This window comes from Gymnogyps californianus, chromosome 5, assembly GCF_018139145.2.
Source record: "Gymnogyps californianus isolate 813 chromosome 5, ASM1813914v2, whole genome shotgun sequence".
In the NCBI taxonomy this organism is placed as follows: Eukaryota; Metazoa; Chordata; class Aves; order Accipitriformes; family Cathartidae; genus Gymnogyps; species Gymnogyps californianus.
In genome coordinates this window covers 68766369-68782322 of record NC_059475.1, presented here as the reverse complement: position 1 = coordinate 68782322, position 15954 = coordinate 68766369, and the positions used below count along the sequence as shown (strand labels likewise).

The 15954-nt window shown below is 51.6% G+C and overlaps 1 protein-coding gene across 2 annotated transcripts in view; it reads left to right on the top strand.

Annotated features, from left to right (window-relative positions):
• ATL1 (atlastin GTPase 1) overlaps positions 1-15895 on the top strand; it is a 33035-nt gene extending 17140 nt beyond the window's left edge. The window contains exons 7-14 of one of the 2 annotated variants that reach the window (XM_050897582.1): positions 2829-2921; positions 3859-3997; positions 6007-6134; positions 6829-6885; positions 7682-7753; positions 8799-9230; positions 11640-11654; positions 15078-15895. In XM_050897582.1, the coding sequence (XP_050753539.1) occupies positions 2829-2921; positions 3859-3997; positions 6007-6134; positions 6829-6885; positions 7682-7753; positions 8799-9230; positions 11640-11654; positions 15078-15188 (1047 nt within the window). In that variant the 3' untranslated portion in view covers positions 15189-15895. The remainder of the gene's footprint in view (positions 1-2828; positions 2922-3858; positions 3998-6006; positions 6135-6828; positions 6886-7681; positions 7754-8798; positions 9231-11639; positions 11655-15077) is intronic. The other variant, XM_050897581.1, reaches the window with a different exon arrangement.
• Positions 15896-15954: the final 59 nt, after the last annotated feature.

Here is a 15954-nt window from a genome sequence, read left to right as displayed (position 1 = left end):
TCGCCACCATCCTGGAAGGCCTAAGGGGTTTATAGGGTGTCTGTGGTCAGGAAGTGGAAATAAAATTAAAAGGTTAAAAAATACAACAAATAGACAAATTGAGATTTTGGGGAGCTTTGAGGGTATATTGGATGCTGACATGGGCAGATGACTGATAAACTGTGTGAAAGCTACCAGCAAAAATATATGACTTGTAGTGGCAAGAGCTAGGAGAAAATTGTAACATGGTACAGAAAAAAGCCAGACATTAAATAAATATTCCCGTTCCTTATTTAAAAACTATCAGGATAACGTAGCCAAATATTTCAGTGAGAGTGAAATACTTCCTACTCCATCAGTAAAAAGGAGGCTGTAAGGGGAAACTTTTAAATATGCTTAAGTCATTAGGACTGGATAATAGGCTATGTTTTTACCAAAGACTGTAATTGCTGTCAAGTAACACAGTTTTGTGGATAGCAAGTCTTGTCAAGCAATCCCGTTATCAATTTTTAAAAGACCACGAGTTTGGTTGATAACGGTAACTATCACCATGATATGTTGCCTTCTGTAAGCCTTATCTCCCTACAATGCTGATTAAAAGCAAGTGAACAACATACCAAGTCAGCATTGTCTGTTTTAATCCATTGTAAATGGATTAAAAACTCATTAACTGATAGATGACAGAGCACGCTGAACTAATTTTAATAGGGAATCATCATCCTTCAGAAGTGTTTCCTTGGGGCTCCCCCCAGGGTCTCTCTGATTCACTGTCATCTTCATTCATGATCTGGGGAAAAATATCAAACGACTGGTGGTAACCCTTGTGGAAGTGATAAAATTTGGTAGAAGGATCGACGGTGATGTGGCCAGGTCAGCAACGGAGGTCTGTCCACATCGCAAAGTGGGCTTCTTCCTGCAAAGCATATTTTTAAAGACAGCCGAGCGTTTTGATTAGAAAGCAAGAGGAGGGTGATGGTAAATAAACTGCTTTTCCAGTGGGGAGGATGAGGCAGCGTGCCGCTCAGTGTCTGCAGCTCAGGCTGGACAAAGTCAGACTCGCAGCGAGGAGCACACCGTTAATGCGGGGGCAATTTAATGGTTAGGGTGGCTTAACGAGAGATGCAGGGGCTTCTCTGGTAGCTGCAGGCTTTAAACTGAGACAGCTCTCCTTGCAGAAGAGAGTCTATAGTTTGAGTTTCTTGGGTGAGGTTCCAGGCCTGTAAGTCAAACAAGCTGAACTTCTTTTGTCCTTAAAATATACAAAACTGTAAAGGAGGCTTTGGAAAACGGCTCCTATAGGAAAACGCTGCCAAGCAGGGAGTGCAGAGAAAGTGTTGTTAGTGAGGCAGTCGCGTTGATCCTGCTGGAAGGGAAGTAATACTTGGCAGTGGAAAATCAATGTTTCCCTTCGGCTCCCTCCTCTTCACGGTGTGTACTCAACACTTGCGCTGAAGCGTAACTGCCGGCGCTGCCCCACGAGCCCTCGCCAGACACCGGTCCTGGTCGTGATGCCTTAGCAAAGGCTGCGCGTGGTGCCTGCCGGTTTGTTGGGCTGGAGGGGCTGAGGGTGGCTACGAGGGGTAGTAAAGACAGCATGTCTGGAACAATTTTGCTTAAGAAAAAAGAAGATATTTCCAGAGTCAAACAGTGCAAGGCACGCATCATGTGTTTGTGGAAAAGTCCTAAACATGGATACGTCTCCTAAGCATCTCATGGTCTTCGAAAGAACAGCGTGTCCTGAAACAGCTAACTGGGTGCAGTTGCTGTGGCTCGTCATGCAGTTAGGAATGGCCAACTCACTCTTTTCTCTCTTTTTTTAACCTTTCCTGATTTATGGACGAGAAATAGGGAGGGGAAATATTTTCCCTCCCTCCACTAAATCTTTGTTCTAAACATAGACAATTTTTAGGGAAATTCCAATGAAATGGATTCCACTTGCTGACCTGCTTATTCATGTGCATAAGAGGAACCCTGGCAGCCCTGCCAGGCCCTCCTGGGCTTTGGCATTCGGGGTTTCCCCCTCCAAATCATGTATTCATTACACGGGACATAGGTCCCTTGCACAGATGAGACACTGGACACAGGATTTTTTCTGAAAACTTTTTTTTTTTTAAAGATTAAAAATTGACCATACTGGTATTTATTTATTTATTGCATAGGAACTTTGAATGCCTCAATAAAGATTACAAAAGCCAGTGATTTCTTATTCACCCTCGTTATCCTGCATCTGCTTCTCATTAAAAGTCTGTCTGGAAGGCTGCCCAGTGAAAAATGCTAAAAAAATGAGCCTGTAAAATTCCCATAGGATGGAACTAAATGTGGCTGGAATTAGGGAGCTCGTTGCCTTTTGTCCTGGTTAGCAAAGATCTCTTTCTTGTTTTGCCGTTTAAATGATTGATGCTTTTCTTCAAGCTAGGGAATCAAACTGCCACCCAGCAAACCCGGGTGCCTGGGTTTGCTGCACAGAGGGGTATTTCCACCAGTAAAGGCGTGAGATGCTGCTGGAGCTGGGCAGAGACTCGGGGCCAGGTCTTCTTGTGGCACAAGGGTGGGGGCGAGGGTGCCCGGGGGGTCCTGCCGCCGCTGTGGGCTCTGACGGCTGAGCGTGATCGACTGCTGTGAGCGGTGGCAGTGGGGAAGGAGGCCCTGAACTCCCTTGTGAACCCCTTTTTGATAAGTTACAGCAGAGTTACACGTCTCATGTAGCCACTCCTGGTCCTGCAATTAGCGGCAAACAACAGAGCGATGCCCTTGAAAGATGAGTTTTTCCGACTTGGAGCAGCTGGTAACTTTGACTCAGCGGCACTGTATGGCACTGACCCTGTTGTGTTTTTCTCTCCATTTTCTAGTCCCTTATATTCCTTGTTCGTGATTGGAGCTTCCCATATGAATTTTCCTATGGATCTGATGGTGGCGCGAGATTTCTGGAGAAGCGGCTGAAGGTGCGTTCTTTCTCATCTGGATTCATTTAATGAGCAGTGCTAGCCTGGGGGTACGCTCATGGGCGATGGAGAGTGAAGAGGCAAATCTGGCTTGTCACCCAGGGATGATACCCTGCCATCACCTGCATGGATGGAGAGTGCACAGGGCACGAGGGTGAGACCTTGATCTGGGGGACAGCCGGAGCTGGAGAGCGTGATCCTGGGCAGGGAGCAGGGAATGGTGTGCAGAGCACCGGCACCGCTGAGGGTTCAGCTGGGTGGCCACAGCGCTGGCTGTTAGGTGTGAACTGCAGTGTACAGAGATGCTGGTTACGGTCACACTTATCCAGTACCTTAAAATCACAGAAGAGGCATTTTAGGAGGCTGAATTTCCTTGCCACGTTCAGTGGAGGGCTGAGGCTGCCTGTGCTAGGCTTCTACCCAAGCCCAGGCTCCCTGGGGCTCTCTTGGTGGGAGCAGCTGGGAGAGACGTTAGAGACAGGAGTCAGCAGATTCCCTAGAGACCAGGAACAATGTTTTAGTAATAGGTAGTTGTGCAGTAAAACTGATGGGCGAGGGCTCCGCTGGGATTAATCAGGAAATGCATGGGTGATTCGGTAGTGGAGAGACCTAATTAAATGCGAGACAAGAGAGGCCCTAGTGGGAAATCCCAAAGGTTTTTGTATTCCAGTCATACATGGACATGCACATTTTCCAAATGATAATGACATGCCCCAGGGCATGTGGTCAGAAATACGCTAGTTCCTTGGTTGCTGGAAGAGCCTTGTCTTTGTCCTCGTGCCGCATACCCCTACGGGATGTCCTTCTGTGTTGCTTTTTCCCACTGTAAGCAGCCACAGCACGGAGTACCCTGTGCTCCTGCCAGCACCGCTGGCCCAGCGTTACTGGTGTCCCCATCAGAAGGAAACCCCCCCGACCCCAAACTGGTCTCTCGCAGGTCTCGGGAAATCAGCATGAAGAGCTGCAGAACGTCAGAAAACACATCCATTCCTGCTTCACCAAAATCTCCTGCTTCCTCTTACCTCACCCGGGCCTGAAAGTTGCCACCAACCCTAATTTCGATGGAAAACTGAAAGGTATGAAGGCAAAGGTCTGGTTTTTAAGCGGATACCTTAGATGCCCTGGCAGACTGTCCCGCTGGTTCCTGAAACCTCTGTAAATATTTTCCGTGAAAAAACTTCTGGGAGAGGAGTTGGATCCTTCTCCCAACGATATGCATGCGCTCGGCTCGTTCTTCCGAGTCCAGCAGCTGCCTGATGTTCATTGCCAGATGCTTTTAACTTAGGACAGAGGTGGAGGCTGAAAAGATGTGGGAGGCCAAGACAGAAGTGGAGGCCAAAAAGGTGTGGGAGGCCAAAAAGGTCTCCGAGCCGCTGGCAATAAGCACTGTCGGGACAGATGGCTGATAGGCAACTGGGAAAGGCAGGGCTGAGATGGGAAGTTTATGGACATGGTGTTAAGCCTGCAATTAACTCCTGTGTGCCTCGCTTGCAATTCAGCACCGATGCAGAACGGTGCAGACTGGTTGCTGCAAGGCAGGCTGGTGCTTGCGGAGGGTGGAAGGCCGGTTGTGTGTGCTCTCAAGGGAACTTTGTTTTACTTCGAAAAGCTTTCCAAGGAATATTTAATCTTCCTGACTTATCTGATCCGTGGTTTCCCTACAGGGCAGACTTAGTTCAACAGGTTAAAAAAGAAAAAAAAAGAGGAAGGAAAAAAAGCCGTGGTAAGATTCTCCACCCTGAAAGGAGCCACATGCTGTGGATTTTTTTAGTTGTTTGTTGTGAACCAACTCCTTACCAGCATCGCTGGTTACAGGCTGCTTGCGATCTCAGCAATAGAGAAAGTGGCCCATTAGTCACTTAAAATAAATGAGCAGACAGAAAGAAGTTACTTTTTGTCTGGCTAGTGATCAGACTTGTTCTTCTGGCAAACTCCATGCTAACCAGCGAGCAGGACAGCGGGGGGAGGCGTGCTGGTGGAAACTGAGCTGATCTCTGCTAGTTCCCCCCTTAATATCAAGTGCTGAGTAGTATCAAACAAGTGGTGTGTGCAGAACTGGCACAGGAGTCGTCAGCGGCTTCTTGACACCGTTTTTCTTGTTCCCTCAGAGCTGTAGGCGGCTTTTTGTGCTCTGATGGAAGAAATGTGGGGAAACTTCCCCTCTCTCCTTACCTTCCAAATGCCTGGATGTTGCATTGTTTTTTCTGTCTCCAGCCTTGTACCGTTTAATTTAAATGGCAAGAAATGGATGTCAGACACTAGGAAGCCATAAGAATGACTGTTAGGAGATGAGTCTGCCTCTGTTGAAGTGACACAAGCAGCCCGTGGACCCCTCAAACAGTGCCCTGTGCCACCTCTGTGCTTTGGCAAAGGGGACAGGCTGGTAGGGGCAGAGATTGTGCCCATTCCTGGTACCTGCACCAAGGGGTGTCTCATGGTGCAATGTAAACGCACAGTCACTCACAGGAGTCCTTTGTGAACCTGTACCAAGCACCTAATGGTTTGCAAAAGCTTTACAATGCTTTGCAATGAGAATTTCACGTATGGGTTCATAGAGGACCAAGAACTCGGCACAGAAAATCTTAACCTGCTGGCACAGGAGGTGGCAGGGATGACAGCCAGAGAGCCTAAGCCCTGGCAGAAGATTTCCACTATGGGTGCCATGGAGCAGAGCAGAGGGAAGGCACAGCACGTGTCTGTGCCCTGTACGCTAAAGGTCATGACTTGCAAAGCGTGTATGCGTCGAGGCCAGAACGTGCTGCTCTCTGGCTGTCAGCGCTGCGTGCACACGACCAGCATCATCAGCAAAAGCAGGTTTTTTTCCCCATGCAGTCACATTTGTGTTTGCGCAAGTACTTTTGAGACCATGAAGCCGGTTTGTGGATATATGAACAGCTGTATATTCTGTCCGTGGGTTAAGTAACAACTTAACTGGGGCCACGATCATTTCTGAGTGCTCACATCACTAAATTATAGGGTGTCTGAGTCTGTGGCTTGACTCTCCTGCTCCTGTTTCATGGTAGTGCGCACTGAAGCAGAAGTCTGACGTTGGGCTGGTACTGATGACATTGGGTTTTGTTTCCAGAAATAGACGATGAGTTCATCAAGAACTTGAAGATTCTGATTCCTTGGCTTCTTAGTCCCGAGAGCCTGGATGTTAAGGAGATCAATGGAAACCATATCACCTGTCGAGGCCTTGTGGAATATTTTAAGGTATTGGCTTATTTAAGAGAAAGTGGGCTTATTCATCTGTGGCATGCTTGCACTTTTGCTGTAATTAAAGGGGAAAGCAGCGGCAGGCAGGGCAGCACTTGATGGCTGGAGGAAATGTTCTTGGTCTAGCTAATAGTCCTGACTCTCATCGCTGCAGAAAGCAAACACCTCATGGTCACGTATTTGACCACGCAGTAAGCCCAAGAAGTGGGCAGGGCTGTTTTCCTCCCCTGGAGAACTGAGGACCAGAGGGAGGTAGGCTGAGGGCCGTATTTCTGTTGCCTTTGGAAAAAGCTTATTTTTGTTGTCATGACTACTGGGACATTTTAATTCAAGACATCAGTGAGTAATTCTCACCACCTACTCTCCAGGGCTACCTGACTCTGGCTCCTTCTCCTTCAGTGAAGGATGGAGGTAGGTGCAAATCCGATGGTATAGATGCTTAGCGTAAGTGGTAGAGCAAGAGCCTTGAGTGACTGACCCAGGCCACCCAAGGAGTCGACCTCAAGCCATGTTACATAGCGTTTTCTGACAGAACATCCCCTGCTGAAGCCATCTTGTGCCAGGAGCATCCTCCTCTTCTGTGCTTGTAACATCTTGTTAAAGCTGTGTCTGGAACGGGGTGGGGGTGTTTGCGTGTTGCTCGTGTATGCCTCATGCAATGTGATTTCATTTTCCGTGCACTGTTTTGCAGGCATACATAAAGATCTACCAAGGGGAAGAATTGCCACACCCAAAGTCGATGCTGCAGGTACGTGAGTGTGAGCTGTGAGCTGGTGGGCATTCACGCACTGTAATTGCCATTGATTTCCAGTTAATTGTCAGAGGTGTCCAGCTAGCGCAGCACATTGGGTCTTCCGTGATTTTATTTCCAATACCTTAGTGTAACAATCCAAGAAACATCCCCTTTGGAAGTATTTGGCGGTCACGAGTCTGATAACGGCTTAGCAATTGCGGCAGCGCAGCTCGTGCAGCTTGGCCGGACTGCGGTGACTCGCTGTCTGTGCGCACAGCGTCAGCCAGCTCAGCTGAAATTATTCCCCCGCAGGTAAACAGCATCGTCTTTGGCTGCGGTGGGGCCGCACACGGAGGTGCGGGCAGCGGCTGCTGGGCTGCAGCTCTGCTCTCTGAGCCAGACGGCTTCGCGGGAGGTTGCAGCTGTAGCTGTTTACATATGACTGAGCCTTTTATCTGTTTCCTTGCCGTTTCCCACAGCCGAAGCCAAAGTTTTCGTTGCTCTGGCTTGGAGGGTAGGAATCCTCTCTTCATGCAGGCTTTTGCCTGGGGGGACTGAGGAGACTGGACGTGTAAATACGGGATGATCTTATTTGGCATTGGTCAGAGGGTGGGGAGAGTTACACTTGGCGAAGACAAGGGAGCTGTTTAATTCTGTACGTGTGCACCAGGGTACCGTGCACATGTCCTGGCCATGTACACGTGTGGACCATGGGTACCCAGGCAGCCAGGGGCTGCTACTCTCTGCAATTACGCTTCCTAACCCTGTCTTTCTGCAGCTAAACTTTGTACCCCTTTTGCCCTTCTTGCAGGCCACGGCAGAAGCCAACAATTTAGCAGCAGTTGCCACTGCCAAAGACACCTACAGCAGGCGAATGGAAGAGGTAGGTGGTGCTTAGCACGTCGTTTCACAGCGCTCATGTCTCCTGGCTTCCTGTCCTCGTGGGGAAACCTCCCTGCCTGGGTTCCTGGTAGAAAACATCCTGCCCGGGCTTGGCCAGGACTGGTTACAGAGCTGCACGTTCAGGGTCCCAAAGGATCTCTCCTATGTTTGTGGTGGAAAAGGGGCTTTCTCGCAGGCTGGAGGAGAGCAATGCCCGGTCAGGGTATCGTGGCAGGATAGGGGAGGGTGATGATTGGCAAATGATCACTGTTTCGTCCGACGGCAGCTTTTTGCAGACCACGTGGCCTCTGCTCAATTTGCATCCTCTTCCCAGCGCTCCCCAGCGCAGGTAGATGCAACCCAAAAATGTGATGTAGTGGGGTGGCAGCGCTGCGTGACCATGCGACCTGTGCTATGGCTGGTGCTAATTAGGGGATAAAGTAATTATAACTGCCTTTTCACCTATGCCCTGCCCTGTCAGCCCATCTCTCAGCTCTGCTGAGGGGATGGTTATGATGTTTTAAGGTGAAGCTCAGACCCCAGCCTGTCTCCAGCCACTTCCAGGCCCCCACTCTGTTCATCAGTATTGGAGATCGCTGCCTATTGGCAGGAAAAAGGTACGGAGCTGCGTGACCAAACTGCCTGTGGACTGCCCTGGGCCTTAAAACTAATGTGTCAATACTCTGAAGCACAAGGAAAATGCTGCGGAGTTTCCAGCGCTGGAAAATGCTGGGGTTCAGGGTCCTGCCGGTCAGTGTAGCTGAGCCGTCAGTGTTGCCTGAGATCCCGCTTAGGCTGTGAGTGAATTGAGTAAGGCAGCTGTGGGACACAGCTTCCCAGTGCAGACACCCGCTGCCCCGTTTTAACCTGCACTTTGCAGAGCTGTCCTAGATGGACAGCACAGTCGTGGAGGTCTTCCTGCAGGATCTAGTGGTCTGTGCCAACCAGGAGCCTGTAGAGCCCTCATTCCAGCAGTTTGCATGGCAGAGCACAGGAGCTGTGGGTGCTGATGTTTCTGGAGTGATTGGACTGTGTTTTCCACACAGGTCTGTGGTGGGGACAAGCCCTTCCTTGCACCTAGTGACCTCCAGACCAAGCACATGGAGCTGAAGGAGGAGGCTGTGAAGCTGTTTCGTGGGGTGAAGAAGATGGGTGGGGAGGAGTTCAGCCGTCGCTACCTCCAGCAGCTGGAGAACGAGATAGATGAGCTCTACATCCAGTACATCAAGCACAACGACAGCAAGAACATCTTCCACGCCGCCCGCACCCCCGCCACGCTCTTTGTGGTCATCTTCATCACTTACGTGATAGCTGGAGTGACCGGCTTCATTGGCTTGGACATCATAGCCAGTCTGTGCAACATGATCATGGGCTTGACACTTATCACACTGTGTACCTGGGCATATATCAGATACTCTGGGGAGTACAGAGAACTGGGCGCAGTAATAGACCAAGTGGCCGCAGCATTATGGGACCAGGTAGGATAAAGAGCTTTTGATTTAAAACAAACAAACAAAAAAAACCCCCACCAAGTTCTTAAGCGTTGAGTTTCTTGGGGCTTTTCCTCCCCTTTGAAATGGCTTTTGCATTTAGGGTTGTTTTAGATGCTCTGGCTGGGCCTGCCTAGGCCCAGCTGCTTGAGCTGGTTGTGCTGTGATCAGTGAGGGAAGACCTGTGCCCTGTCTTCTTCAGACAGCAGGACGACGAGTTTTAATCCATTCCTTAGACCTTCTAGATGGGGAGAGAGCAGGGACAGAGGAAATGGTTTCAGATCAGTTTGTGGAGTTGGTTGTAAGGGGGAGACGTCTTAGGGACTGGAGATGGGCCTGGGTAGGACTGCCCTGTGGTTGTAGCACAGGTAGGCAGTACAAGATGGGTCAGACAGCAGGAGCGAACAGCAAGGCTGGAGCCGCGTACCAACCCACCCCTTCCCCTGCTCGAGCCTGAGCCTCTGAATCCTGCCCAGTGTGAAAGACAAGCCGTGTAGATCCGGGCTGGGGATGAGAAAACTCACAGCAAGCTATTTCGTTCTGCCTTTTTTTTCTTCTTGTCTTATGCATCACCAAATGCTAGTTTGTGGAGCCTGAGACCTTGCGGGAAAGGGGCAGCTTTGCCTAGGGTCCCACCGGGGAGCTGTTCTCAGAGCCGGTGTGTGGGCTTTTTGTGTGCATGTCTGTGTGTGTCAAAAAGAAAGACCCATATCTCTCCCCTGGTTCAGGGCAGGGATTTTGGCTCTCCCCAGGTCTGCCGGAGACCGAGGCCAGGTCTCGGCTCTGCCTGTTTTGGCACTGGGCCCCGCTTTCCCGTTATGGCCGCAGCCGTGCTGGGTCAGTTGGTCTCACCCGCTCTTTTTCGATTTCTTTTTTTTCCAAACAACATGGGAAAGTCTTGGTTGGGCCCCGATGTCAAACAGGAACACCTCTAAAACCTTAAAAATGGTCATAGTGAGAAATCACTCCCCCCCTGCACCCTCCTGCCTTGCTCTGCCCGCTTTCCAAACAGCACCGTTGCAGCGCCCGGCCCCGGCAGGGTTATCTCACAGCCCACGGCCGCAGTATTTTTAACACTCGGTCTTTCCTGTTTCCCCTTCTGCAGCAGCCCTTTCCTCTCCCCGTTGCAGAGCTGCCGGGGAAAGCCTGGACCCTGCAGGCTCCTGCTGACTCCCTTTGCCCCAGCCAGGGGAGCAGCCCACCGGAACGCAGCTGCGGCCGCGGGCCCATGTGCCGAAATAACATTTAAAGGGCTGCAACGTCCTCCTGCTCTTCCCGTGGCAGAGCCGGGGTGAGCTCATTTTTTGCTCAGCCCTCAGAAGCCACGAGCCGCAGTCGCGGGTTTTATTTCTGTCGCGCTCCAAGGCAGAAAGGGCCGTTCTTGACAGCTTTACCTGCTCCTTCCCTGCTTTTTATCCACCAGCGAGGTTTTGATTGAGAGTGAGCACATTTGCCCGCTTCCCATTGCTCTGCAGAGAGCTGCAGCTGGAGCTAAACATGCAGCTTTGGGAGAAAAAAATCGAAGCATTTATTAGTCAGTTCCTTCATTCCAGAGCTGGGTAGTGGTGTTGCTCAGCTGAGCTGCCTTTAAAATAAGGCGGATGGAGAAGCAGCCCATCGCCTGTGTCCCAGGCGGGTTCATCCTGGCTGCCGCATCCTCAGCAACCTGAGCACCCACAGTAAACCCCGCTGCGGTGCGGTCAGTGCCCGTGCAGTGGCTCTTTGCTCGGGGACTCTTCCCGGGTGCCTTTGGGATCTGCTGGCGTCTTTAAGCCCAACATTTGCCCATCCCTGTGCAGGAACCAGTGGGGGAGTTTAAAGCAAGAACAGGACACAGCCAGCGGGAAGCCAGAGACGCTGCCCATTTGCAACTTGCCCAGCTGGGGAAAAAAAAATAAAGAGGTTGAAGTGCCTGTGGCTGCTCCCTGGCGCCCGGCTGGCCCCCACGGGCTGTGCGGCACGGCTTTCCAACCGGAGGGAAAGTTCTCCCGAGAAGGAGCTGTGCGGACGGGTGGTACTGGCTCGGCGTGACTGGCTGTGCCCCAGCAACCCCCGACTCTGCCCGCCGCGATGTGCCGGGCTGGTGCCCGAGTGCCCCGGGTGGGTTCAAAGCCCTCGTGGCTCTGTCCCGTGCGAGCGTTCGGTGTCCCGTGGCGGCGGGACCGGCTGCAGGAGGGGTGGACGGAGCCGTGAGGGGTCCTGCAAGAGGGGCAGGCTGTGCGGGGCAAGCCCTCCTGGGAATACACGGCTGTGGTGGCACCAGCAAGTGGCTGTGGCCAGAGGCGTGAGCACCGTGCGCTCCCATGGACGTGCGTGATACACAGAGATGCTTTTTTTTTTCTTTTCTTTTTTTTCTTTTTCTTTCTCCCCTTTTTTCTTCCCAATGCCTCTCCCCAGGGAAGCACAAATGAGGTAAGTGGCTCTTGTTCTCCGCATGTGACACCGCTCGGCTCCCATGGGCCGTGGGCTCCCCGGGGAAAAGCGTCTCGGACCCAGATGCACGTTTCAGCCGCGTCGCTGCCTTTGGGCTTGCGGAGGACGGGGGGGCCGTGAGGGCTCTGGGCAGCGGCTGGCATCCTGGCCCTGCACCAGGGCACTCGCCGGCAGCTGGGCTCTGGTTGTTCCCTGTAATCCAGATGCCTGGGGACGGGGATTAAACGCGGGCGCTGCGCTCCAGGCAGTGCTGGAAGCCAAGTAGGGGAGAGATTTGGGCGGGGAGCGTGTTTGTTACGATGGGGATTTTCATCTTTCTCCCATCAGTTCTGTTTGGGGATTTTCCTGTTGTGCTGAGAGGTCAAACCGAAACACCGGTTTGTTTTGTAGCACCGACCGTGCAGGTGTCGAGCAGGCAGGGCTCCCGCCCCGGCAGCCGAGGAGCCCCCATACTTGGCGAGGCCTCTCTGTGCTGCCAGAAGTGCCACGTATCGTCTTTTGGGCAAAAACACCCCATGCTGGATTGAGCAAGCTGAACGCAGAGCCTGGGAGGCATAGTTTTTCTCCCCAGTCTCTTCCTGGGGCAGCATGCCGAGTATAGCCCCTCTCACCCTGCTTGGCAGGGGAACAGCTCTAAGGGGAGCCGGTCCCTGCCCGGCGCTCGCCGTGCAGCCCTCCAGGGAAACCTGGGTCGACAGCCGTCAGCAGCCCTCGTATGCCGGGCTCGCCGTGGCTCCGCTTGCCCAGCGCCACAGGGGCACAACGCTGAGCTGCTTGCCAGGCCTGCGCCGAGGGCGACTGGAACCTTGTTTAGGCAAAGCCTTGTCGGCATCTAATTAAAACGAAAAAGGCATCCTTACTAGTCTGTATGACTGCGCACGTACGTTAATCCTGCGTTGTAGCCAGGTGCCACCTCAGTCTGGCCGAGGTGTGTGACAAAAGGCAGCTCCGTCTTTTATCGTGTCACCAAAGCCTGACAGCTCCATCTGTCCGTGTCAACACACTTTTCAGCCACTGAGCTATGTGGGGAGTTCCTCTTAGAAAGTTGGAGCAGCTCTCACAGGTCCAAAAGGCCATTTAAAAAAAAAAAAAGTAGTTAAAAATCAACCCATTCCTTCCCCAGCCGCCAGCCCAGGCCGGCCGTTTTGGTACCACGCTGTGCCACAAACGCTGAGCAGCTAAAAGCTTGCTGACCTCTGGGGCCGTGGGCTTTGCTCTGGCTTGTGCAACAGCAAGAGGCAGAAGACGGTCTTTGCTATTGATGAGCTCTTGAACAAATCCTGTCAAGTAAAAGTCAGCTCTGTGAGACTGGTTTGGCATGAAAAAAAGCCTAAAATAGCACAGAATGCTGCAAGGTCACTTCTGTAGGATTTGAAGGCATATTTTCAAGAAAGAAACCCAGAGAAGCTGCATAAAGTCTCCTCCACCAGTCCACTACAATCCCAAAACACTTGCACGCAAAGCCCCACCTCCGTTTCCTACGGCCCGTTTGGGATGCAGTCAGCATCGCCTTAAACACCCCCGGAGTCTTCTCACACCGCCCCCCCCACCCTCCTCCTCGCTGCGACTTCGGCCTCGCCTGCTTCATTCAACAACCCCGAGCACACGAGGAACAGATCACGCCGTGAGCGGGCGGTTTCCTGCCGGTCCTCTGCCTCTTCCCACCCCGTCCTGAGCTAATCCTGGCTCACCGACACTCTTCAGGTCCCCAGCAGGAGCTGGTGGGTTTCTGGTTGGGTTCTTTTTTTTTTTTTTCCACCCCCCCCAATGACAAGTTCGTTTGAAACGGAAACGTCAGAGCCGTGACAGCCAGTCACGCCAAGTCCTCTGCAGCCAGAGCCATCTCTTGGCATCTCCCATGCCGTTTGCACGCAGTATGAAGCCCACCGCGGCGTGGGGGACAGGGTGGTGTTCCTCGCCTGTCGCCATCCCTCGGGATCAGAGCCTTGTCTCAGGCCCGTGACTGCTCTGACATTGGTGCTGGATGGGAAACGCAGCCCACGTCCACACTGACTTTGCCCGCGCACCGGTGCAAGTACCGCAGCTGCTCCTGCTTCGTCTGACCCTGGCGTTTCTCTGCCGCCCCCCCCGCCGTGAAGGCACTTGTGAGGCCGGCAGCCTGCTCACGCCGATGCTCTGCAGAAACAGGGGTACGCACATTTATTAGACTGTGGTGCTGCTGTTTGCAGCGAGGCTTACAGGAAAATATGCTCGGGTACAAATGGAAAATGGTAAAATTAGAAGGAAAAAGAAATCTCCAGTCATCTGCTGAAAAATGATCTAGACAAACCAGGTACCCATTACATAGCAAAGCCCTCCGTACGATGCAACATGTATCTGCCTGGTGGTGTAAAACCAAATGCTGAGGATGCAGAAATTTAAACTCTGTGCGTGAAAGAGCAGCCCTGAGGAGAAGGACTTGGGGGTGTTGGTTGATGAGAAGCTCAGCGTGACCCGGCAACGTGCACTCGCAGCCCAGAAAGCCAACCGTATCCTGGGCTGCATCAAAAGAAGCGTGGCCAGCAGGTCGAGGGAGGGGATTCTCCTCCTCTGCTCCGCTCTCCTGAGACCCCACCTGGAGCCCTGCGTTCAGCTCTGGGGCCCCCAACAGAAGAAGGACATGGACCTGTTGGAGCAAGTCCAGAGGAGGGCACGAAGATGATCAGAGGGCTGGAGCTCCTCTCCTGTGAGGACAGGCCGAGAGAGTTGGGGTTGTTCAGCCTGGAGAGGAGAAGGCTCCGGGGAGACCTTATTGCGGCCTGTCAATACTTAAAGGGGGCTTAGAAGAAAGATGGGGACAGACTTTTTAGCAGGGCTTGTAGCAATAGGAGAAGGGGTAATGGTTTTAAACTAAAAGACGGTCGATTCAGACTAGATATAAGGGAGAAATTTTACAGTGAGGGTGGTGAAACACTGGCACAGGTTGCCCAGAGAGGTGGGAGATGCCCCATCCCTGGAAACATTCAAGGTCAGGTTGGACGGGGCTCTGAGCAACCTGATTGTGTTGAAGATGTCCCTGCCCATGGCAGGGGGGTTGGAACGAGATGATCTTTAAGGTCCCTTCCAACCCAAACCAGTCTGTGATTCTATGAAACCCGTAGGGAAAAAAAAAACCCAACCCCTGTAAGTCCCTTACTCGTGCTCCAGGTAGTCCTTGATTTAATACAACTCAAGGCGGCTCCTCCCATAGCCGAGACGTTTGAAAAATTATTAGTGAGCTAGCGATCATTATTCCTTTCCCTGTCGGACACTTGACACGACCAAGAGTTGGTGCACAAAACAAACCGCGTGCCGCGACTGGTGTGAACCTGCCGCTGCAGCATGAAGGCGAGAGCACAGACTGTACGCGTCGCACGCAGCGGGGCTGGGGGACGTAACCGTCATCTCTCTCTTTTTTCCCAGGCTTTGTACAAACTGTACAGCGCCGCAGCGACTCACAGACATTTGTACCACCACGCCTTCCCTGCACCGAAAGCGGAGCCCGCCGAGGGCTCGGAGAGGAAGAAGGTGTAAGCCAGGCGCGTTCCCGTCGATGCATGAACGAGGCGCGGCCCGGCTCATCCTCGCTTCAACACTTTTCATCCTCGTACCCATCCCAAGCTCCTGCCGTGGAAACGGGGAGAGCGGAGAAGAGAAGTCGCGTGTAAGGCGGTTCGGTGTGTTTGTTTGACAACCCGGTGTTTGACGGAGAGATGTCAGCATGTTTTTCGTTTTGTTCATATGTACATATTGGTACTGCCGCAACTACAAAGTGCTTTTGATTTGTAATAGCCAGCATACTTCCCAGCTAATTTATGAAGCCTTATTTTCCCCTTCTTAATTAGTTATGAAGTCACTGAAGAAATCACCATTTACATGATACTGCAACTAAAAATCTTCCAGACCTTAGCTTATTCAAAAGCCAACTTATTTTCAGATACTTGAACGAGTTAGAACATGTAACCAAGTTTTTTCTTCAATTAACTATTCAATTACATAAACATAACTAAAAATGTATTAACTTGCTTTATCAGAAGCTGTAAGGGCACTCCTGCTACGGTATGTTAATGATCTTGTACGGAAAGCATACTTTTCTGTTCGTAACCGATGCACAAAGTATCACTTTGTATATGTATTGGAGAAAGTTTCACTGTATTTCTGTATATATATTCATTATAGTGCATAGAAAGTGTGTTCAACAGTTCTATTCTTTTATCGTCAGAACTATTAAAGTTTGCTTTCGGTTCCTAAGAAGTTGGTTCTACAGGAAGCAGTTATTGAGTAACGAGGTGAGAGCGTC